Consider the following 25,396-nt stretch of genomic DNA (forward strand, 5'->3'; position numbering starts at 1 on the left):
GCCTTGCTAAAGTCCATGTAGACAACGTCGACTGCACTGCCCTCATCTACCTTCTTGGTTACCCCTTCAAAAAACTCAATCAAATTCGTAATACACGACTTTCCCCTTACAAAGCCATGCTGACTTTCCCTAATTAGCCCTTGCCTGTCTAAATGCCTGTCTCACAGAATACCTTCTAACAATTTACCCACTACAGAAGTATGTCTCACCGGTCTGTAGTTCCCAGGCTTATCCCTAGAGCCCTCCTTAAACATGGCACAACATTTGCTGCCCTCTAATCTTCAGGCACCTCTCCTGTGGTTGTCTATGATTCAAATATCTCAGCTAGGGGGCCGGCAATTTCCTCCCTTTCCTCCCACAACATCCATGGGATACATTTCTACAGGTCCCGGGGATTTATCTACCTTGATGTCTTTAATACCTCCAGCATCTCCTTCTCTGCAATATGCACACTCAAGACATCACTTTTTATTTCCCCAATTTCCCTAACATTCGTGCCTTTCGCAACAGTAAATACGGACGGGAAATATTCATTTAGGACCTCTCCAATCCCCTGCTTTCACACATTATTTTGTATTGAGTCATTCATTCATTCCTGTTTGTCCAGCTCCGAACCAAAGTGCAACTCTGCAAGGGCCCCTCAAACCCTTAAGATATTTTTCCAAGAACAGACATCCAGGGACCAACTAGCGTTATTGGGAGGAGTTTCAACTAATTCAGCAGGGGGAGGGGATGCATACTGTTTGCAGAATAGGGACACAGCATAACCCAGAAAAGCAATCAAGTTGGAGGGAATACAGCGACAGTAAGTTCCAAGGGAGTAAGACGAGGCTGGGTAGCCTCCACTTTAATGCCAGGAGTATTACAGGTAAAACGCATGAGTTAAGGGCGAGGATTAACATGTGGAATTGTGATCTCGTAACCATCACAGAGGCGTGGTTGAGGGAGAGACAGGATTGGCAGCTCAACATCCCGGGATATAGAACCTTCAGGTGAGACGGAGGGGATAAAAGAGGAGTTATTAGTTAAGGAATCAGTTATTGGCATAAGGAAGGATATCATCTTGGAGGGGACATCAAAGTAAGCTAATTCTGGGGAATGAAGCCAGACAGGTGGTTGATGTGTTGGTGGGGGAGCATTTTGGTGATAGCAACCACAACATGGTACAATTTAAGTTTGTTATGGACAAAGAAATAGATAAGTTGCAAAAAGGTTGTACATTGTGGTAAGAGCAGATTTTAATAAAATAAGGCAGGATTTGGCCAGGGTAGACTGGAAAGAATTACTTGTGGGGAAATCTACAAAAGAGCAGTGGTGGTGGTGGGGGGGGCGTTCAAAAGGGATATGGGGAGGGTACATGCCCAACATGTTCCCTCTAGGGTAATAGGAAAGAGCAAGAAGCCCAGAGAACCATGGATGACCAGAGACATTCAGGATAAATGAGAAGGAAAAGAGAGGCTTTTAGCAACTCTAAGCGGAGCATTAGTGGAGTCCAGAAAGTGCAGGATGGAGTTTAGGAAAGCAATTAGGAGAGCAAAGAGGGGATATGCGGAACTCTGGCTGGTGAAAGTAGGGAAAACCCCAAGTTCTTCTTTTTTTTCCTTAAATTTAAGAGTATCCAATTCATTTTTTTCCAATTAAGGGGCAATTTAACATCGCCAATCCACCTAACTTGCACATCTTTGTGTTGTTGTGTGGCCGAAACCCACGCAAACACGGGGAGAATGTGCAAACTCCACACGGACAGTGACCCAGAGCTGGGATCGAACCTGGGACCTCGGCGCTGTGAGGCAGCAGGGCTAACCCACTGCGCCACCATGCTGCCTATCCCAAGTTCTACTTGAATACTATAAGTATATCAATGGGAAGAGGATAACCAGGGAGAGTACAGTCCATGAGGGACCAACAGGGAAATCAGTGGGTGGAGCCAGAGGACATGGATAGGCTGTAGAACAAATGCTTCACATCTATTTTCACCCAAGAGAATGAGGAGACAGATATAGAACTCTGGGAAAGAGTCTGAGGTTCTTGAGCAAATTGATACAGGGAGTTACAAGGTATTGGAGGGGCTGGCCAACTTAAAAGTGGACAAGTCTCCAGGTGAATTGTGTCCCAGGATGCTGAGGGAAGAGATTGCAGGGGCTCTGACCCAAAGTTTTAATTCCTCTCTGGCCTCGGAGGTGCCAAAGGACTGGAGAACAGCTTATGTGGTCCCACTATTTAAGAAAGGTTGTAATAAGCCAAGGATCTACAGAGCAGTGAGTCTCATGCCAGTGGTAGGGAAAATATTGGAGAAATTTCTGGAGGAGAGAATCTATCTCCACTTGGTTTGATCTGGAATAGTCAACATGGCTTTGTCAGAGGGAGGTCATGCCTAACAAATTTGATTGAATGTTTGAGCACGTGACCAGATGTGTAGATGAAGGCAGTGCCATTGATGTAGTTTACATGGATTTCAGAAAAGCCTTTGACAAGGTCCCACATGGGAGGCTTATAAAGATGGCAAATGCACATGGGGTACTGGGTAACTTGATAAGGTGGATTCAAAATCTGCTTAGCTTTAGGAGTCAGAGGGTGATGACAGACAGCTGCTTTAGTGACGTGTCCAGTGGCGTATCACAGGGATCCGTGCTGGATTCCCTATTTTTTTTCATTTATAAAAATGACATTTATGACTATGTGGGGGGTAGGATCAGGAAGTTTGCGGATGACACAAGATTGGTCGGGTGGTTAACAGGGAGGTTGAGATGAAGAGCGAGTTCAGGAGATGGGATGCACTCCCGCTATCACTTGCGGGGAGAGTGCAGACGGTAAAGATAACAATCCTCCCAAGATTCCGGTTTATTTTTCAGTGCCACCCGATTTTCATCCCACGGTCCTTCTTCAAAAGGGCCAACAAGATTATTATGGGCTTTGTCTGGGCGGGGAAGTCCCTGCGGGTGAAGAAAGCGATGCTGGAGAGGAACCGTAGCGAGGGGGAGCTGGCGCTGCCGAACCTCAGCAACTACTACTGGGCAGCCAACATAGCCATGGTAAGGAGTTGGATGGTGGGTACGGGGTCTATTTGGGGGCGAGTGGAGGCGGCTTCGTGCAGGGGCACCAGTTTGGCAGCCCTGGTCACCGCTCCCGCCGGCCAGGTACTCCACCAGCCCGGTAGTGGTGGCAGCCCTGCGGATCTGGGGCCAGTGGAGGAAGCATGTAGGGGAGGTGGGAGCATCGGTCTGGTCTCCAATATGCGACAACCACCGATTTGCCCCTGGGAGTATGGACGGTGGATTCAGAGTGTGGCGGCTGACTGAGGTGGGAAGGATGGGCGACATATTCTGTGGGGGGGGGGGGGGGCTTGGCGTCTCGAGCATGAGGGCCTTGGAGGAGAAATTTGGACTAGTCAGAGGGAATGACTTTCTGTACTTGCAAGCGCATGACTTCATACGTAGACAGGTCCCATCCTTCCCACGACTCCCACCAAATGGGATCCAGGACAGAGTAGTGTCTAGGGGAGAGGGGAAAGTCTTATGAAAGGGAAGGAGTCCCAGACAGAGGAACTGAACCTCAAGTGGGAGGAGGAGCTCGACGAGGAGATGGAGGAGGGGGTATGGGCGGAATCCTTGAGTGGGGTAAATTCAACTGCAACATGTGCTAGGGTCAGCCTGATTCAGTTCAAGGTCGTCCACCGGGCCCACATGACGGTGGCCCGGATGAGTACATTTTTTGGGGTGGAGGATAAATGCGCTAGGTGTACGGGAGGGCCAGCGAATCACGTCCACATGTTCTGGGCATGCCCAAAACCTAGGAGATACTGGGAGGGATTTGCGGAAGTCATGTCCCAGGTACTGAAAACTAGTGTGGTGATGAATAGAGTGGTGGCAATTTTTGGGGTCTCGGAAGACCCGGGGGTCCAGGAGGAGAGGGAGGCCGACGCCTTGGCCGTTGCTTCCCTGGTAGCCTGGCGACGCATACTGCTGGCATGGAGGGACTCAAAGCCCCCAAGGACCGAAGCATGGACATGTTGAGCTTTTTAGGGCTGGAAAAAAATTAAGTTTGCGTTAAGAGGATCTGTATTAGGGTTCGCCCGAAGGTGGATTTGGGGGGGGGGGGGGGGGGGGATTTAGCGTGGCCAATCCACCTACCCTGCACATCTCCATGCAGACACGGAGAATGTGCAAACTCCACATGAACAGTGACCCAGGGCTGGGTCCTCTGCACCGTGAGGCAGCAATGCTAACCATTGCAGAGAAACCTTTTTTACCGGGGGGGCGGGGGGCAGACGTTCTGAAATGCCCTGCCGGGGGCAGGTGGTAGGGGAGAGTTGCCTCACATCCTTTAAAAAAGTTTCTGGAGTTGCACTTGGCATGTCATAACATTCAAGGCTATGGGCCAAGCACTGGCAAATGGGATTAGGTAGGGAGGTCAGGTGTTTTTCATGCGTCGGTGCAGACCCGATTGGCCGATGGGCCGAAGGCCCTCTTCCATGCTGTGACAGATACAGAAGGAAATGGGGTTCTGAGGGAGAAGCCAGATGAGGATAAGTGATTAGAAAAAGTGATTGAAATTATGGGAGTAGCAAGGTTATGAGATTGCACTGCCCTATATATGGGTTGGGGAATTTACATGGAGATAAGAGATTAAGGGAAGATAGACAGACAGTGAACTCAGGACAAAAAGAACATGATAAATTTAGATGGAGGATGAAATGACCTCGGATCAGAAGCTGCTCAGTGTAGAGGCTAAGGGACGTAAAGATCGCTCAAGTGAGAAAACAGACAGAGCTTGGGCGGGCAGTAGAGGATGAATCAAAATTTTGAATGAAAGGTCGAGAGTCGTTTGCCTACTTGAAACTACTTCTTTAAGCACACAGGAACAGGAACGGCAAGATTTTTAAAATTAACATTGGCATTTGTTCTTTCTTCCCAGTTGTCCCTGATAGAAATGAAAGGTTCTGGATCTGCATGCCATAATCAGGATATTAGAAATTCTGTGCAGTTACTCAAGTAATAGTCTGTTGTCACAGCTTATTTCTATAAATAAGATTCTGACTATGAACACCAACATTTGTATCCAAACACTGGGCAAGCATAGTACCACGGTTGTTTACACTTTTGCTTCATAGCGCCACGGTCACAGGTGCGATTCCCGCGTGGGTCACTATCTGTGCGGCATCTGCAGGTTCTCCCCTGTTTTCTCTCCGGGTGCTCCGGTTTCCTCCCACAAGTCCCGAAAGTCGTGCTGTTAGGTGAATTGGACATTCTGAATTCTCCATCAGTGTACCCGAACAGGCACCGGAATGTGGCGACTAGGGGCATTTCCTGGCTTGGGTCACTGTCTGTGAGTCTGCACATTCTCTCCCTGTCTGCATGGGTTTCCTCCGGGCGCTCAGGTTTCCTCCCACACGTCCCGAAAGATGTGCTGTTAGGTAATTTGGACATTCTGAATTCTCCCTCAGAGTACCTGAACAGGTGCCGGAGTGCGGCGACTAGGGGATTTTCACAGTAACTTCATTGCAGTGTTAATGTAAGCCTACTTGTGACAATAATAATCATTATTATTAAAGGTCTCTCGTGCCCCCCCCCCCCCCCCCCCCCCCCGATGGAAGCTTTAATTTTAAAAAAGTAAAAGAGAGAGAAACGGAGGAATGGTAAATAGGTCAGGAATAAGTTAAATTACAACTCTGAACCAGTATCACTGATTTAAAGAATGGTGGCTTTGGCAAGAGATGGGACATCAAACCTATAGATTTGATCCTTTTAGTGGCATGTTACCATCTAGCCGGTTTCTCCTCTGCATATGAAGAGCCTCCTTGTATTTTCTGTAGTTTAAATGAATTCTTCCACCTAAATGATTATCCCAACCTGCAGTTTGCAGGAACTGATGGAATTGCATGCACAGACACAAATGTGAATTGGAGTCTTTTAAATACGAAACACTAAACGTTTCTCAAATCAGAATTCTCAAATTTGAAAAGACTACGAAATGTCTTCTTAGTGATAAACTTTGCGCACTGAAAATAATTTAAAGTTTTATTTTGAAACATTATGCAATTCTGCTGTAAAGTGAACTTTGTTTCCATTGTGCCTGGTTCAATGCAGTTAGGACAAAGGCTCCAGTCATCTCCAGTCCCAACGCCCTGTAATAATTGAATAGAATCTGTGTGAAATCAGTGCATGCTTGAGGGATAGGCCTTATATAAACAGTACTCCTTTTGTGTTTTCAGGAAGCTAACATAATATAATGAATAAATGGAATTTCAAGCCAATCTTTCAGTACTCTCTTCGTTTGGAAACCAACCTAAATTGAAATTGAAATGCATGAGCAATTGCCAATGTTGTGACACATTAGGAAGGTACACTCCAGTAGCCCTTTTTCAGTTAAAATGTTACACATATTTTCAACATTTAAAGGCATGTCGAATATATGAATCATTTTAACAACCAAAATCAAACATTCTTCAAAATATTTTGAACTGATTTTTCAGCTTATTTGGGCAAATTGTTGTGCCCAAGTTGAGGTACATCAGTTTGGACACATTAACAGTTTCATATTTGACACAGGTTAAACAAGCAGTCCATTTCCTCCAATAGTTATCTTCAAACTCATCTAATTGTGAAATCATGGGCCGTTTTAAGAGCCTTAAACCCACACTACTAAGCAATCTAAGCGTGTATATATATATTAGCTGCCAAATTATAAATTCACTTCATATTTAGATTTTCTCAATCTCGGTCAGATGAAATAAACATAATCAAATACCTGCAGATAGTCTGATTGTAGGACAGTAGGCAAATGGTCCTTGCCGAGTTCAAAGAATACATCTGAGATCATGACAGAAGTGAATTCCTCACATAAGAAGTTAAGTGCCTGTCGATAAACCCATTTAGAACCATAAGGCTGTGAACTCCATTTCAGAATGGAAATCAAGGTGTCCAGGGAGATGCTCTCCATCACAATATCTTCGCAACCTATGAAAATGCAATTTAGGCATTATTTTCAATACGACAGAAAGCAATTATCCTTGTGATAAAGGTGTGGTTGCCCAAGAAAATATGTACAAAAAGATTTTTTAAATTACTGAGAAACAGAATGATACAGCACAAAGCAATCCAGACAATTTGATTAGCATGTCGCTAATCAATTTAAATAGAATTGGAGACATTGGGACTGTGTTCCTTCAGGCAGACAGAAGTTTTCAAAATCATGAGGGGTCTGAACAGAGTCGATAGGGAGAAACTCATGAAAGGGGAGAAACTCATGAAAGGATCGAGAATGAGATAGCACAGGTTTGTTCGTAAAAGAAGCAAAAAAGGTAACAGCAGGAAAACTCTTAAGCAGCAAGTGGCTGGAGTATGCAATGCAATGCAAGGCAGGTTCAATCAATGCACTCAAAAGGAATTTGACTTATCTGAAAAGGTAAAATATGCAGGGTTATGGGGAGAAAGCCAGAGAATGGTACTCGGCAAGTTTTTCCTCGCAGATATGGTAGGCCAAATGGCTTCCTTCATTCCATGAAATCTGTCTGTTGGTTATCAATCCCTTCGTCACGGGAAACATCTACCAAAAGCCTTAATGATTTTGGCCACTGCTAACAAATTGCCTTTTAAACCTATTCTGCTCTGAAACCCCAGCTTTTCCAGTCTCTCCACCTCGTTCACATCATATTCATTGACCTTTTCAGTCTTCGCTCAAGGCTGTGTTCAATTCTAAGCACAATACTCCACTTGAGGCCAAATCATTCTAAAAGGTCTTCAGGGATCTGACGACATTGATCATGTACATAAGCCCAGTGCGGTACGCAATATATACTCCGTAACAAGTGATTTTGTATGGGATAGCTAACTGAAATTGGCAAAAGAGTTGAACTGTATAACATCTGGATAAATAAACCATCAAAATAACAGACTATGAAATAGCAACTGTTTGTTCCTACTGCTATATCGTATTGAAACCTAATCAAGTAGAAGAAATGAATAACACACTCGAGACTTCAAATGTTGGGACAGAAAAACTGGGAAACAAGGCAATTAGAGAAAGAGCAAGGAAACCACCAGTAAACCAAACTTACGAAGCAAAGGTGCACCAGTTATATTTCTGATGTGAACATTATAAAAAACATCAAGACAAAACACCAATGGAACAGCTGAAGATAATCAAAGATCAGTTTGGTAAAGTAATGTAGAAAAAGACCAGTGAAAAGCATAGATTACATGGGAGGGAGGTGCAGCAGCGAGCCATAAGCAGGGTGTAGAAGGAGCTGGTACTAACTATGTGGCTACAGAAACTACAGTGCCCCAAGCCAGCCATATTTCACACTCAGATTGGAGTCCGAGTCTAGGGTTAGGGCATCGCTGGCTGGGCCAGCATTTACTGCTCAACCTTAATTGCCTAGGCCATTTCAGAGGCTTTTTAAGTGTCAACCACATTTCTTTGAAATGAGCTCTGTTCTTTATTCGTCTAAATTGGCTTTGTATTGATCATTTCAAAAATTGTCAATAAAGTATAGGGGAAAAAAATGAAATGCAAGATGGGGGGGGGGGGGGGGAAAGAGAGCAGAAAAAGGGAAGCAGTAAAACTTTAAACAGATATAGAGCAGACATTCTTGCTTAGATATGACAATCTTGAAAAGCAGGAACAAAGCTGTTTAAACAAGAAAAATAAACATTACATTAAAAAAAGTTCTGTATCATAAAGAGTCCTTATCATAATGACTGAGTATATTAGCAAGGTTTATTGTTTAACAAAGTAATGAGAGAATATGAAGACAATTCTGTACCACAGGGCATATATAATTACTTTAAAAAAGTGTAACTACAATAGTAAAAAGACAAACTGAACATACAAAAGTTTGGCTGTGTAAAACAAGCCCTATCTTCAAAATTATAATGATCTCACTAATCTCTGGCTATTTCTAAACCAAGAATGCAATAAATGCTCCAATGGGCAAGTTGGAATGGGTCATAACCATCTATCTATGACAGTGAATGAGACACGGGCGGTATTAGGTCTTTTCTCATTCTTTAGGCTTCCTTATGCAGGGAAAGAACACAATCAATACATGATTGAGGAGAAAATGGCTTTTAGGTTGCATGGTGGCACATCTCAAGATCTAATTAACAGCAAATCATCTCGTCATGGTGATTTCCTAAACTTAATTAACAGTATCTCTACTACATGTGGCAAACCCTATATTTTTCTGCTTAGTAGTTGAATTTAACTACAGCCACACAGTTGTTAGCAGTGCTGCCTCACAGCACCAGGACCAGAGTTTGATTCCGGCCTTGGGTCACTGCCCTTGTAGAGTTTGCACCATCTCCCAGTGTTTGCGTGAGTTTCCTCCGGGTGCTCCAGTTTCTCCCCACAGTCCAAAGATGTGCAGGTTAGGTGCAGTTACGGGGATAGGGCAGGAAAGTGGGCCGAGACAGAGTACTTTTTCAGAGGGTCAGTGCAGACTCGATGGGCTGAATGGCCTCATTCTAGAAAATAAATTATCTGTTTTTTTATTTTTTTAAAGATTTAGAGTACCCAATTCATTTTTTCCAATTAAGGGGCAATTTAGTGTGGCCAATCCACCTAGCCTGCATATCTTTGGATTGTGGGGGCTAAACCCACGCAAACACGGGGAGAACGTGCAAACTCCACATGGACAGTGACCCAGAGCCGGAATTGAACCTGGGACCTCGTCGCAATGAGGCAGCAGGGCTAACCCACTGCGCCACCGTGCTGCCCTTACTAGCTGTTTTTTATGATAATAACCCTCAAAACTCCACCCATAACTAGAGAACATATGTGAAATCTTACTTCAGCCACCCACACAATCTTTCTTTTATTGGGCAAAAGAACATTAGCATCATGTACGCTCTCAGCACAAGAGAGAGAGAACACAACAACAGGCAATTACATTTTAAAAAAAACTTTGTTCACTCTCTGCTGAAAACTGGTTTGGAAGAGTTACTCAGACTGAATGTAAACATTAAAATTGAGGGATCACGATCAAAAGCTTTTTGCCCTTTCCCAGACATCCTACTTTGACATAGATACAGAACATACAAAGTGCTCATGGCCTCTTAACCTCCAGCTTAAATCTGACAAGCAGATTCCCATCTTCAAAATTAATGGACAAAACAATGAAACACTGCATGACTTCAGCTTGGATTTCTCAATTTGACTTTCATTACTTGAGACATAGATCTGCTTCAATAAAATGCAGTGAGATACACAGGCTTACAGTGAGCAAAAACTCAAGTCATCTGCTACTGTCGGCAGAACTCTTTGAAGCAATTTTCAAAGAAAGCAGCAATGAGATTGAATCCAAAAAAGAGGGACTTTCATGCTTCAAAACAATAAAACAGCCCTAAGAACGCAATTTTTAAAACTGCATCTCATAAATTTCAGTAAGTCAATGTATACATGTACTTACACATTTATTTGGATAAAACAGTGAATATTTTGTTCTGTGCAGTAAACATACCAAAGCTGTCCTTTGGCTAAGATACATTATTGGGGAGAGCAGAGAGCAAGTCAAAGTGTAAATGGGATAAAGGACCCAACTTATGATAACAGTATGCAACAGGATTAGCAAACTAAACCCCGTTTCTTCCCAAGATTTTCTATTGCAGTCTCTGCACTACATGATGCCTCAGACTCCAATTACAATCCCCTGTTCTTTTGTTTTCTTAAAATTTATTCATGGGATTTGGGCTTCACTGGTAAAGTTAGCATTTATTGCCCATTCTTTTTTTTTGATAATTCAGTGGACCTAATTATTTTCTCCCAATTTCTTTAAGGGACAATTTAGCGTGACCAATTCACCTACCCTACACATCTTTTTGGGTTGTGGGGGCAAGACCTACACAGGCACGGGGAGAATGCGCAAACTCCACACGGGCAGTGACCCGGAGCCGGGATCGAATCTGGGACCTCGGCACCGTGAGGCGAGGCAGCATTGCTAACCACTGCGCCACCGTGCTGCCCTTATTGCCCATTCCTATTGCTTTTAAATGGGTGGTGCTGAGTCACCTTCCTGAATCATTGCAGTCCTTTTGGTGCAGATATACCTATAATGCTGTTAGGCAGGGGTCCTTGGGTTTTGACCCAGCAACAATGAAAAAACGGCAACATATTTCCAAGTCAGGATGCTGTGAATTCACTGACCTCTAAAATTATTAAAATTCTCCCATTCAGATTTGCTCCCGTGATGTTGATCATTGGTAACTGACCACATCCTCTTAAACCCCGTCCCGACATTCTTTACTTCTTTCCGCACCATTGCTTGCCCAACATCCAGTCTAAAATTTATCACAATTTCCTCAGCTGAACACTAAACAAAGTCTTTTCTCCTTGACATGATCACCCAATGCCATCCTTCTCTTGGGCAAATAGCACAGGCTCAACAAATTCTACTGACACCATGAATGCCTCAATCATCGTAAGACATTGACTATTCCAAAGTTCATATACTTGGCTGACCATCTTTCACCCTCCACAAACCAACTCATCCTGCCCTCACAGACCTACAATGGCTCCTGGTCTGCCAACACGTCTCTTCCTGGTATTCATATCCATTGATTGCCCCACCCATCCTATTCTATTGAACATCTCCCAACCCTTCAACTCTCCTCCCCCTCCTAAATACTGCTTTGTTGACTCTGACCTGTGTCGTCATCATCGTCTCTCTCTCTCCCTCTCCCCTCTTCTTTCCTTCCACCCCCCGTTGACGGTTGTGGCTTCAGTCATCTCTCTACGAAGGACCCCATTTAAAATTAAATCTTTTGACTGAGCTTTTTCTCATCCCTGCACTATCTCTACCATGTTCAATCTTTTGCACTCTGCAAAGCAACGCGAACATTTTTGTACTTTTAAGATGCCATATGAAATACTTGTGGAGTTTTGTGCTTGATGAAATTTACCAGTCAGTTGCCACACTTGTTCCTTTTCCTCCATGGAAACATATTACCGTCATTGTTGTTTGTGGGAGCTTATTGCGTGCAAATTGGCTGCAGCATTTCCTACTTTACAACGCTACTTCAGTGCCTGCCTGTAAAGTGCTTGGAGATGTTTGGTCATTGTGAAAAATGTTCATATAGATGCAAGTTATTTTTTTTCTTCGGAGTCCATTCACCTTTTCCTTCTGTGCATATGTAAGATGTAGAGAGACTGCAATGATGACAAGAAGAGAGCCCAGACTTACAGGCCAATTAACATTTCCTCAGTTTCAACTGGAGCCCATTTGGATTACTATAAATGTAAATGGCATTTCACCATTGTTGGATCACAGAAGCAAATGCTGCACTGGAACAGGGAATTTACCTTCTTAAGCTAGCAAGAACCAAGACGCTGATGGATCAGAAACATCCCAGTCGTTTGCCTCTGAAAGCTTCTCTTCTCCTTGGTCTAACACTCACTCCAGAAGTTCCAGAAGGATTACTTACACTAGAGTGTAGCTGGATCCATATATAGTATGGTGACTTGGAAATATCAAAAGTCATCATAAAAAACACTGCAGTTTATTGAAAAGGTCACTAGCTGACCTTGAGGAAATAGATGGCCTGTTTTGGAGGAAACCTTCCGTACTTCATGCCAGCTTCTGACTCTACTTTGGGTGATGGTTCCAGGAGTTTAATTACACCAGGCAGGGGATGACAGGGTGACAAATAGATTCAATAAAGCACATGCCTTCAGACGGTCAATTAGACCACCCCTTGCGAGGTACTGTAGCTTGAAATGGGAAAATATATCAAACAAGCCAACTCAGTTTAAAAAAAATAAAAATACGATTTTCAATATACCCTATTTATTACGGGTAAACTTAATACACTTCACAGCCAAGATTTTTACACATTATGTTTTCATTCATCTTTCAGTTAACATGCAGTATACTCAGCTTAAAAAACAAGTACTCATCAGTGCTATCCAAGTTTGAGAAGATAAAAACAATATTTGAATACTGTCAATTTTCTGGATGTTTGATTCCACACAATGTTATAACTTTATCAAAAACGTAACAAGAAAATAAACTCTTCTAAAGCCCTTATCAGTTGTATTTTGTAAATTCTTATCCAGGTTAAAACTACACATCTGCTTTTAATGCAAAAATATACCATCAGCATTTACTTTGATTGTTAGTTGTAATTAGACTTGCTTACCAATATTGGTGAAAATCAAACGTACATGTTTCTGCATGTGACTTTAAGGCTAATTTCGAATGATCATAAACCCACCTTGAGCAAGCATGTTGAACTCCAGAAAAAGAGCTATATGATAAAGTTCCATTGCTTCTTCAGCTCTTGACATGTTACCTTTCCCTGCAACCATCGCTTGGACTTCACTCAGGCTCCCGACAGATGGATTGCAATGTAGTACCAGAGACAAATCCACTAGATCTGTATACATACAATGTAAAATTACTTTTGCATATTTCTTTGGAATGATGGACTCATCTAGCACAATTCTAGTTGGAGTCTGCAGAGTTCGATCTGTAATTTCTTCACCAGTCCTTATTCGTCTTTGAAGAAGATTTCGAAAAAATGGAGCCCGTGCAGATAGGACAGCCTTATGTCCACACAGTTCTTCATTTAAACAACTCTGAGTTCCTCCAAATGCTTCCCCTAATTCAGAATCAGATGAAAAGCTCAGAACAGCGTCATAATAGCACATACTGTCAAAAAGTTCTCGCATATCAACATCGAGCGAATTTGGGGTTCCAAACTCTTCAGTAAGCTGTACCAGGATGTCGACGTTTTGGAACCTGGAGTCCTCTATCCCAAAATCTCCTGTGTACAGATAATGTAATAACGCTGAAAACATAGGCAAATCTATGCCAGCCGTGTTTATGTCCATCATAATCTCAGCACCATATTCAGGCGAGGATGAAAGTAAAGTCTTAAAAAAGGGACATCTTGCTGCCAGAATGGCACGATGTACAGGAAAGCAAGTGTCTTGGAATATTAAATCAACGTCAGTGCAATACTTGTACTCATACAGATCTGCTAAATCTCTTTGCAAGGTCCGTGCATCTGGTCGTGCCAAATTACCCTGCAATGAAAGCTCCTTCAAAGCTGCAGTGCCTTCATATTCTTCCACTAATGCGTTTACATCCCTTACATCCCATCCAGAAAGGAGCTCACGCATCTGCTTAGCATGATCAGCAGACCGATTTGATTTACGTCGTTTTATAAATTTCTTCCTCAGAGTTGCAAGACCAGAACTCTTTTTCTTTTTGTCTTGTGGTTTCTCATGACTGTGTTCAAGGCTATATAATTTTGATTCACATCCATATCCTTGATGTAAATAGGAGGATGTCCCTATGCAATAAAAAAAAAATCATATTGTGCCACATGTCAAACATCTGTTCATTCAATTAAAAACAAATATGTTACTTTGTAATCTGCTAAAGGGTTCAAGAGAATGACAATAATAAAGAACTGTTGGATTTTTAAAATGTTGAATGCAAGTCAATTTTACCTTACCTGTTAACTGAAATGATTGTCAACAGTATGTCAGCACCACGCATGCATAGTTTAAGCCAAGTTAGTTGGTCCGCTCCACTCTATTCTTAAAGGTCTTTCTTAACATGGGCCATCACTTTCAAATACCTCAACAAGTGCCACTTTTGAGGCACATACTTGGATAGTGTGTGTGTGTAGTGTGTGTAGTGTGTGTGTGTGTGTGTGTGTGTGTGTGTGTGTGTGTGTGTGTGTGTGTTAGTTAGCAGGTTTTTCAACCATTGCACACCCAAGTCCTGTGCTCAAAATGTTCACACAGGATGTCCTTCAAGGTCAGCCAATAGTGATCAAGAGTGAGAATCCCATCCAGCTCTCTCCCTCCCCTAAAATCTGGTAAATTGTAGCATTGTGGGGAACATTACCCAATTAAACACAGCCCAGGGCTGGAGGCAAAATCTATTCTGATCTCTATCATCAATGCTTTAAAATCCCCAGCTTGCATTATTGTAGGGTACAATCTCAACAAGAGCAGCGGCAATTCAAGGAGGTAAATGCCTTTTTGCCAGAATTACTCATATCCCTTGAACAAGTAAAACTACAAAAATAAATCACTAAATAATTCACAATGATCGTGAGATAATATAACCAAGGCATCAAGGAAACTACCAGAGCTGTATCCTGCCTTAAAACCCAATATTTTCACACAACGTTGCCTGGGATAAACGGAATGCAACTTACCGATAAATGTTTGTTGAGCTTGTGAATTTCCTCCTACCCTCTGGGAGAAAGACTGAGGGTAGTTAGATGCATTAGCACCCATTTTCTCAGGTCAAACAATGCAGCATTCTGGCCGCCAATCATCAGCTACAAAATCCAGAAGTGAGTCCATGTGATCAGATGCAGAGACGTCTCAGCAGTTTGTTCAGCCATTTCTGGAAAACGCAAAACAAAATCAGTGGTACTTTATGGCAAACTAATGAAGAGACTAGAAAACACCCAAGCCAAGGTCTACAAATAATCAGAAAAAAAATCTGGAAACTTGCAACATACCAGCAAAAATGCTGAACAGTGTGCACAGATCCCTCAGACAAATTACTATTTCAGATGAGCAAACTTTTAACTAATGATGCTGAAACTTTAACTGATGCTGCTGAGAGATCAGTTTTTACATTTCCAACAATGCATTTTTATTTCAAGTAATGTTTATGCTTTCAAAACAGCCCAAATAAAATGTTTGAAGGACTGATCTCAAGTCACCTCAGGGCAAACAGCCAGCTCAGAGGTTAAGCATGCTTAAAATTAAATTTTAAATTGATTACAGAAGTGCAATATTAAAAAAGTCAACATTGTTTTATTTGCAATCTTAGTTTTCGATCTTCGTATTTTATACTAGTTAACCCATGGTCAGCCTGTGCTCTTGTTCACTGCTCTAGATTGCATGTTGAAAACAAGAGATATGACAACACACCAGGACGCCAGCTGTGAACTCTTGAACCTTCCTAATCTGGTTCTATAGTTTTGTTAAGCTTCTCTTTGTTGTAAAAACCAGAACCCTAAAATGCTTTCAATCATTTAGCTGAAAATAGAAACAGTTCATAACTCAAGTCAATAGGCTGCATGCCACTAAATTTAGAAAATTAACAGTTGGTCTAGCCAACCAACAGCTTGTACCTGCTTTTAAAACAGAACATTTCAAATATCTTGAAAAATTAAATTCCAGGATTTCCTTTGATTTGGAAGAGAAAAAGTTAACACCCTTCAACTTCAAATTTCCATCTACAAGGGGCACTCAACAACTCGCCAAGGCTTCTGCAAACCTCAACCTTTACCGCTGAATAAAACGAGGGTTGAAGACGCATGGGAACACCACCACCTCCAAGTTCACCTCGGAGCCACAAAACATCCTGACTTGGAAACATATCACCGATACGAAGTAAAAATCATGAATTCCCTACGTAACAGTACTGTGGGTGTACTGACACCAACACTGGAGACAGCAGTTCAAGGCAGATCTAATGAAAAGTCATTGACTGGAACGTCAATTCATTTTCTCTCTCCACAGGCCTGCTGGGCATTTCCAGTTTTAATCTCGTATTTCCAGCATCTGCAACACTTCATATTGTTGCTCGATGAATTCGCTGGTGGCATACGTCAAACATCTATTGATGGTACCAGTTTAAAAGTTACATCGGAATTGGGAAAAAGAAATGCTTTAGAGCCTGTTTGTGGGCAGTGGGGAGTGCTGTCCCTTCACTGCTGATCACAATATCCAGGCCATTCTTACCTTCCTGCGAGGAGGTTTTAGTACATGGATGAAAGTGTGGAGGCTCATGAAGGTCCTCAAAAGGGCAGCAGACTTCCTGGTGCTTTCAGAATCTGTGCATTTAACATACATACCAACATGTCTCTCAAGTCCTGCAAGAAGTTGCATTCCACCTCACGAAGGACTTTACATTGTGAACTAATTTTAAGTTAAACATGCAACAAAATATCCAAAATTGTGTTGCCCAATGTCTCAATTTACTGTTGCAAATATAAGCATTGAATGTTGCAACAGCACGACATTAAATTATTTGTTTGGCCTTGTCCAATCAGTACAAGAAACAAACTCCTGAAAAGCTGCCTGACCTTGTTGATACAGAACAAATCTAGAGGCTTACGGAAGAGAGAGAACAGAAACCAAGTTTTTCCCAGAACCACTTACACACACGCATAACATAGACAAGTTTCTTTTCTACATATACTTATTTTGAAAACAATTTACTAGGTGCTAGACCGAATAGTTTAACATGAGTCAGGATTCCATCAGAGCCATTCTGCTTCAGACCTCAACAGCCTAGATCCAGGCTGAATTCCATAGGAGAGTTCAGTGCATAAATGCCCTCGGGACCAAGGCAACACTCAACCAAATACAGCAATGAGTCTGAGCAAAAGGCTTGGAGGGCCAAGGGCCTGTTCCTGTGCTGTACAAAGGCAAAAGGAGTAGAGGAGGAAACCCTTAAAAAGCTCGTCACACTTGATACAAAGGAAATATTTAAGAAACAGATGTAGCAATGAGAGGTAGTTTTCTTCTTCTCCAGGTAGCATCCCCGATTATTTGAGAATTTCTCAACCGTAGCTTATACCGTGCCTTTACTACATGGCAAGGAAGGGGAAAATCTACCAGTCTACCTCAGCCAGAACAGGGATTGAACACCAGGTTTTTGGTGTCATTTTGATTCACATGTCAGCCATCCACCTAACTGAGCTAACTGGCCCGATGGCTGGAATCCAATCACCACAATGCCAGTGCTGCATCGCAAACATACCGACGGCCATAACCAAGACCTTGCCACTTTGTGTCATCTCTGTACTCATGGTCGCACTAACAAGGTCATGTCTGACCAAGTCTTTGAATCCCTCACCACCCACACCTTCCAACCTTCTTACTGTGTCTACTCCTGAAGGTTAAACCTCTTCCAAAATGTGGGTGTCACTGGCTCCAGCAGCATTTATTGCACATTTATGATTGTCCACACGGTGGTGACGAACTGCTTTCTTGAACCACTGCAGTCCATGTGGCGTTAGGAAGTGTTCCAGGATTTTGCCAGAATGGTGTGTGGGAGTGAGAGAGCGAAACTGCCGGTGGTATTCCCATGCATCTTCTACCCTGCTGCTGGGGAGAATGTGCAAACTCCACATGGACAGTGAGAGGGATCGAAACTGAGTCTTCAGCGCCGTGAGGCAGCAGTGCTAACCACTGCGCCAACGTGCCACCCATGGTGACTTTACATGTTTTGGAATATTGATTTTATTTAAAATAATTTCAGAGGTGGAAGAGAAAATTAATTAAATAAAAAGTTTGTTCAACTTCCCAGATATTAACATTAATGCTTGTCCTTGTTGGTTGCTCTGCAGTTTGTTACAATAAAAACTACTTTAATAGTTCACAAAAGGAAAAATAAATTCCCAACATTATGACCATACACATCTGCAATGGTGTCTTTAGCAAGATTTCTTAATAACCACACATCTGGCCAAATAGAAAACATTGTCTTTATCAGCCAAATCTCAAGGAAAAGATATAATCTCAATCATTGATCAGAGTTATTATTGACAGAACGAAACAAGAGAATAATATATATGCAAAATGTAAGACCTGAATATCTTTAAACTCTTTCATCCTTCTTTTTAATAATTTACAAACAGCTTTAAAATCCAGTTAAGCTGGAGCAGAGACAGAAATCAATTTACTCTTTCAGGGAAGTAATCATTTAAAAATCAGCAAAAATTATGCCGAAATGGCATGCCTTATGAAAAGAACCTCTCCTCAAATTCCATGCTGCAATTATGAACAAACCTGCTACCAAACATTTCCTCCCCAGTGAAAGGGTATTAACCCCCAGCATTGGCAACTTGAGCAATTTGTGACCCAGCAGTGAAGCAGTCAGATTCATTCCAAAGTTTTCATTTTGCACAAGGTTTTAAATTGGTAAATTCTCAAACGTTTCCAGGTTAATCACTGACTTTTACATTTGAATATTGCAAACATACCACTTTTACAAAATTACACTTTTTGCAAATAGGCATAAAAACTAAATGTACATAAAACATTTTTTTCAGCTACCTTACTTCTTATTAATTTTTAAATAGCTTATAATCTATCAAACCTATGAAACTTCAATATCATGGTCACTTTCAGTAATTTATAACAGGCACAGAAACAAATATAGGGACGGAAAAATAGCTATGTTACAACTAAACAACACTCTGCTCTTTGTACAGCTGGCATGGGGAACTTGGACATAACTGCGCAATCCTAAACAGCTTTTGGTCCTAATTGGGGAAACCCCTGCAACGATTAAACAAAGTTTATTATTTAAATATAACTTAGTCTGCAGTACTAAAAATACCTGAGCCACCACACCATGGTTTAGTAAAATATCAAAGACCATAAACATACTTTGTGGCTAAAAACCCATTTTCATTGGAAAAATCATGACATGTTTTTTGCACAACCATTAGTGCATTAGATAGAGCTGCTACAAAGCTATTAAGAGAGTCTCAGAACTGTTATAAAGCCATTAAGAGAGTCTCAGATGTCATATTGTGAGAGCACAGCTTAGCCATCATCACAGCCACAAGGTATCGCTGCCTTGAAACATCCTAAAAATCATTGGAAATATAGATTTGCAGATCACGCCGGCAAAACATGCCAGATGGCAACAACATTGATCTTGACAATTCTCAACACCGCATAAGAAGGATTCGTACACTCTCCTGCCTACATGTTTTGCCAGATTTCAAGACAGGGAACATAGTCAGCCATTTGACTGCACTGGGAATTAGACATGCTACATACAAAATGCAAGCAGAGGTTACTGGAGAATAACCCAGTTGTATTTCATCCACACAGGGCCAGATTCTCACACAATAGAAAATTGTAGAAGCCACAGTTTCATAGTTCATTTGCTCTTAGTGGGTTTAAAAGTGTTGATTTTTTAAAATAGGTGTTAAGGGCCAGGGTTTAGAGAACCCCAAAGTGTATCATGGAGTTCACCTGACCCACAACTTTTACTAGATTGTGGTATGGGGAGCACAGGGTCCACTCTACAGATGTGGTGCAACAGAGCTTTACAGTACTTTTAAATTAAAACAATGTTTATTTATGAAACCAGTTAAGATGTTTACTGTGGGCTTATAAAGTGTTAACAACTATCAACACCAATAAATCCCCAAAGAATACAGTACTCGATAGATAACCCTTAATAAATTCCCAAACAACATCCGGAAGACAAAAGACCCCTTTTTAACACAGAGATCAGGTTTCAATTCACTATTGAGAGCAGTCAGCACTTTGAAATTATCCAATTGATTTGGAGACAGTCTTAGTTTGCAGAGAGATCCTTATGCAGCGCCTTGCTTTGCCTGCAGCTATCCAGATCTCAAAACGAAACTAACCACACCCTGTAGCAAACAGCCTAAAACGAAAGTAAAGCAAGCAGACAGCCCAGCTCCACCCACTCTCTGGCATCACTGCAGCTCTCTAATAAACACCCATTTCTTAAAGGTACACCCACTACAGCTATTCAATAAACCCCCATTTCTTAAAAGGTACTCTCACATGACATATGCTACAGTTCAATTGCCTCATCGCCCCAACAAACTATTTTGGTTTTGCTGCACTAACAGAATCAGGTCCATCGCCATATTCATTCTAAAGCTGCCAGGTATTATCAGATATACAGCTATAAATATGAACTGCGAGTCATCCTACCTATTCTTTTCTCACACAAACTTGATTACTATAATTCTGGGTTACTGTAATGGGACAATGTCAATAAACTTCTGCACAACTTTTTTTTTTTTTTTTTTAATTTAAAAAGATTTGCTTGCCTAATACATACCATGGTCAGCATCCGAACACTGATAAATTTGACCCTACCAGTAAACTTCTATCTGTAAACACATATGAACGATTGCTGCAAACGATCAGGCTTCAGCACTAGTCAGATAAATAGTTGTTGGGGCTCTGGAACAGATTTTGTGGACTCAATAAATTATCTAGACATTTGGTCATTCCTTCCTTTTCACCCAAAGGTTCCAGAGATTTATACAGAGAGTCTGTCAACCTATGCAATGTCAACACGCAGTTGCAAAATCCAAATTATTTTGTGACTTCACAGCTACTCGCAAATTAAAAGATATGAAAAATATTTAGGAGTTCAGTCAAACCTTTAAACTGAAACATGGTACAATTATTCAAATACTTTTAAAATCAACAAATGTACTCTACTGGGAGAAAATATTGTTTATCCAATATAATTGAAGCATAAAATTGTTACACAGAAGGTGCCGTTGGGCCAGTCACATCGATGCCAGCTCTGCAGAGCAACTCATCAATTCACACTCCCCAGCCTGGTCCCCGCAGCCCTGCACATTTTCTCACTTTGGATAATAATCCAATTCTCTTTTGAAGGTCTCCAATGAATCTGCCTCCACAACAATCTCAGGTAGCGCATTCCAGATGCTAACCACATGCTGTGAAAAAGGTTTTCCCTCATGCCATTATTGATTTTAGGTTTAGATTTGTCACGTGTACAGAGGTACAGTAAAAAAAATATATTGTTCTGCGTACAGTGCAGGCTGATCATTCCATGCATCAAAAACATAGGACATACAATAAATACACAATGTAAATACACAGACAGTGTAAAGCACTAATTTAAGTGGCTGGCAAAAGAAGAAATGTCCTCTGACTTTTTATCCTTCGGCCAATGGAAACAGTTCTCCTCACCCATTTTGCACAGACCCTTCATGATTTTGAACACACCCATAAAATCCCCAAGGAGAAGAGCCCCAGCTTCTCCAATCTATGTAAATGTAGTTCCTCATTTGGAACTATCTTATGAACCTTTTCTGCAGCGCCTTGAACGTCTTCACAAATTATCCTACAATTCACCACTGGAAATGTACAGGGTAACTATGTATTTTGATGTTAAATAATCAATTAACTACTCTTAAGAATAATTTTCATCAAGTCTTGATAGCTCTTTTTGTAAAAAGCATGCTAGTTAACCCACTTACCAAAAGTCAGTTTGGACCATAATTGATAGAGGTTTGCTTAATGATAGTAAATGCAATATCATTTAGGAATGGCAAAGTGGAGTACATTTTTTTTTTTTATTAAATAAATTTAGTGTACCCAATTCATTTTTCCAATTAAGGGGCAATTTAGCTTGGCCAATCCACCTAGCCTGCGCATTTTTGGGTTGTGGGAGCAAATCCCACCCAACACGGGGAGAATGTGCAAACCCCACACGGACAGTGATCCAGGGCCAGGATCGAACCTGGGACCTTGGCGCCGTGAGGCAGCAGTGCTATCCACTGCGCCACCGTGCTGCCAAAGTGGAGTAAAATTAAACTTGTCTGCAATTCTGCTTAATGTACGATCCTGTCCGCGACCATTGGAGGGAAATCTGAAAATCCAGTGATTTAAACACTAGAATTGAGCCGCAAGAGTTCACTTTTTTCTCCCCAAAGTATGTTTATTGAGATTTCATATAACAAAATATCATCCAACAAGAACGCAAGAGTACAAAAAAAACAAAAACACAAAAATAAAATTAAACCCCCTTACAGCTGACAGTGCCCAGATCTGTAAAAAAAAATTATAAGGTTGCCATCTTAAGTAAAACTTCTCCACTGACCCTTTGATGATGAATTTAATTTTCCCCAAGTGTAGGAATGACATTAAATCACCAAACTAGGCAGAATGGGAGACCTCCAACTAAGCAATATTCATCTCCCGGATATCAATGAGGCAAAGGTGACAACATCTGCCCCCCCCCTCCCACCCCAGATTGGAGTGGCCTTCCACATCAGATCATGGTGATCCCTTGTCCATCGAAGAACCTGTTCCTTTTCTTTAAAACCATGAAACCTTTAAGATCACCACACGAGGCGTATCTCAGAAACGAGGATTCGGTTGCATAGAGTGATGGGCCAGTCTAATTCTGGGGGGTGTAAAAACACCTTCATCCACCATCTTGTAAAATATGCCTGAGAAATATTCAGTAAGAGTGTGGCACTCAGTCCTCTTCGGTAATCCCACAATACGAATGCTCTACCTCCTGGATCTAATTTACAGGCCATTCTATTTGGCTTTTGATGACTTGTTGCTTTCAACCACCAAAAGAAATCGGCCTCCAGAGAGGGGATCCGATCACAGTGATCTGGTAATGCCGCCTCCCTGCTCAAATTGTAGTTCCTTGACGTTCGACAGACTTATTTGTGTTTTCAAGAACCAAACGAATTGCAGCCAAGGCCTCTTCAATTGATCAGATCCAAAGGCTTCAGAATTAGTCGATGGATTTCGGCTCGAATTCTTCTTGGCTTTCCCGGGGCAGGCAAGAGAAGGGAGAACTCGATTCCACTACATTACAAGAGTTCCGGAGAAGTAAAAATGTTGTGGCTCCAGAGAAAAGGACAAAAAGATCAGCATTCCAGCGGGAGCCACCTCGTGCACATCTTCTCCTTGCATCGTGCCACCGGACGTCACCAAGATTTTCTGTTTTTAACAATACACAAATTCAATTGTAAATAGAACAAATTAAACAAAGCAAATACAATTACATGCCATACCCTTAGGTTTACTTCTTAATTCCAAGAATTTTTTTTAAACATTGCAATATCTTAAAGTTACTGGTTACTGTTGGGGCCTCTCAAAAGTATGCCATAATTCTCCTCAGTTCCAGCTATTCTGAGGCAAAACTTTCATTTTCCATCTTTTGACACCAAAGTTCCTTGTTCTGGTTATTGTTCAATACTTCCAAGCAAATCTGCTGGTTTCTTTCATTTTCTACAAGACTCTGCGAGGGCTATTGTAGATTTGCCAATGAGCCGCAAACTATCAAATCTTCCATCTTCTTTCCTCTTGTATGGCAGTGACGCCATACCCTAGATAGAATGAACGTGGAGATGTTTCCACTAGTAGGAGAAACTAGAACCCGAAAGCACAGCCTCAGACTGAAGGGACGATCCTTTAAAACAGAGATGAGGAGGTTCTGCAGCCAGATGGTGAATCTGTGGAAATCATTGCTGCAGAAGGCTGTTGAGGTCAAGAAACTGAGTGTCTTTAAGACAGAGATAGATAGGTTCTTGATTAACATGGGTTATGGAGAGAAGGCAGGAGAATAGGGATGTGAAACATATCAGCCATGATTGAATGGGGGAGCAGACTTGGTGTGCCAAATTGCCTAATTCTGCTCCTGTGTCTTTTGTTTTATTCTATGTGGTGAATGATGAACTTGGCTTTTCCCTCTGCTTACAGTGCAGACCTAATTGTCATTTACTTTTGCTATCTTCTCTGTAAAGCTGCAGATTACACAAAATCCAAGTCGCAATTTAACTCCCAGCAAACATCCGGACAATCTCCCTTCAGCGCCTTCCATGTCCATGACAATGTGGCATTCTCCGGGATGTCTTTGAACAAATCTTTAGGTTAAGTACTCCTAGTTTAAAATTCCTTATTTGATCTTAAGAAATTGATTTTACAACCCTTGAGGGTTTATTGAATGCTTCCAAACTATTTAGCTTCAACTCCAAAAATGAAAACATCTTACTGGACTGTTCTTACTGCAAGGGTTACAGCTGTCATGCCTCTGCACAAAAGCGCACAGATAAATCAATTTAAATTTCTCCACCTGCTTTTTTATGATTCTTACAGCCTTCTACACTGAAGTGTAATATATTCCAAATTAATTTGAACTGTATCTACCGTAGGTGTGCTTAGCAGCCTCTCAACCAGGTGTGCCCATCTTCTACAGCTAAGACTTCAATTCCCAAAACAAGATATATTCTAAAACATTTAAATTATAACCTAGATAATTACACCACTGGCGATTAAGAAACTAGCTACAACCTTAGTTCAGCAAATGAAGTCTGCACTGATCCTTAGTTGGGAATTTTGTTTTTCCTAATCTGATGTTTTACCCCATCAGATTTTAAAATTCTAACTATGGTTATGAAGTACGCATTCCATGATTTAAATTAATGCTGGTACCTCCTCCCTCCCATCCTCCACCACTCATGCTTCCAATCCAAAGTTTCTTCCTGCCTTCCTCTTTGACCACCATATTTAGAATCTCCCTAGACTGAGGTACAGTAACAAACATTGTGCTGTGATCTGTGAAGACATGTCGCCCTGCTATCTGTTATCTCTTCAGGCCCATCTTCAGCACCAGTCAGGGCAGGCACTGTACTTTTAAGAAACATGCTGCCATGGGAACAGTCAAAAACAAGAGACATTTTACCCAACATCTCCAGTATATAGTTTTTGATGCACTTTGAACAGTGCCCGAAAAGGCTAAAACAGTGAATAGCATTGTTCTTATAAATTTTTCATTCTGTCTTTCCCCACCCCCGCCCCTTCCCTCCCCCCTCAGATCTTGTACAAATTCAGACAATCTTTGTGGCAACAATGA

At 41.6% G+C, this 25,396-nt stretch overlaps 1 protein-coding gene across 6 annotated transcripts in view; it reads right to left on the minus strand.

Annotated features, from left to right (window-relative positions):
• btbd7 (BTB (POZ) domain containing 7) overlaps positions 1 to 25,396 on the minus strand; it is a 94,235-nt gene that overhangs the window by 49,192 nt on the left and 19,647 nt on the right. For 4 of the 6 annotated variants that reach the window (XM_072492513.1, XM_072492485.1, XM_072492493.1 and 1 more), the window contains 3 exons: positions 15,171 to 15,364; positions 13,209 to 14,291; positions 6,748 to 6,956 (listed from right to left, as the gene is read on the minus strand). In XM_072492513.1, the coding sequence (XP_072348614.1) occupies positions 6,748 to 6,956; positions 13,209 to 14,291; positions 15,171 to 15,252 (1,374 nt within the window). In that variant the 5' untranslated portion in view covers positions 15,253 to 15,364. Of the gene's footprint in view, positions 1 to 5,588; positions 6,125 to 6,747; positions 6,957 to 13,208; positions 14,292 to 15,170; positions 15,365 to 22,621; positions 22,737 to 25,396 lie in introns of those variants that run through there. The other 2 variants (XM_072492503.1, XM_072492520.1) reach the window with 2 other exon arrangements.

The sequence above is a fragment of the Scyliorhinus torazame genome, chromosome 2, assembly GCF_047496885.1.
Source record: "Scyliorhinus torazame isolate Kashiwa2021f chromosome 2, sScyTor2.1, whole genome shotgun sequence".
NCBI classification, from domain to species: Eukaryota; Metazoa; Chordata; class Chondrichthyes; order Carcharhiniformes; family Scyliorhinidae; genus Scyliorhinus; species Scyliorhinus torazame.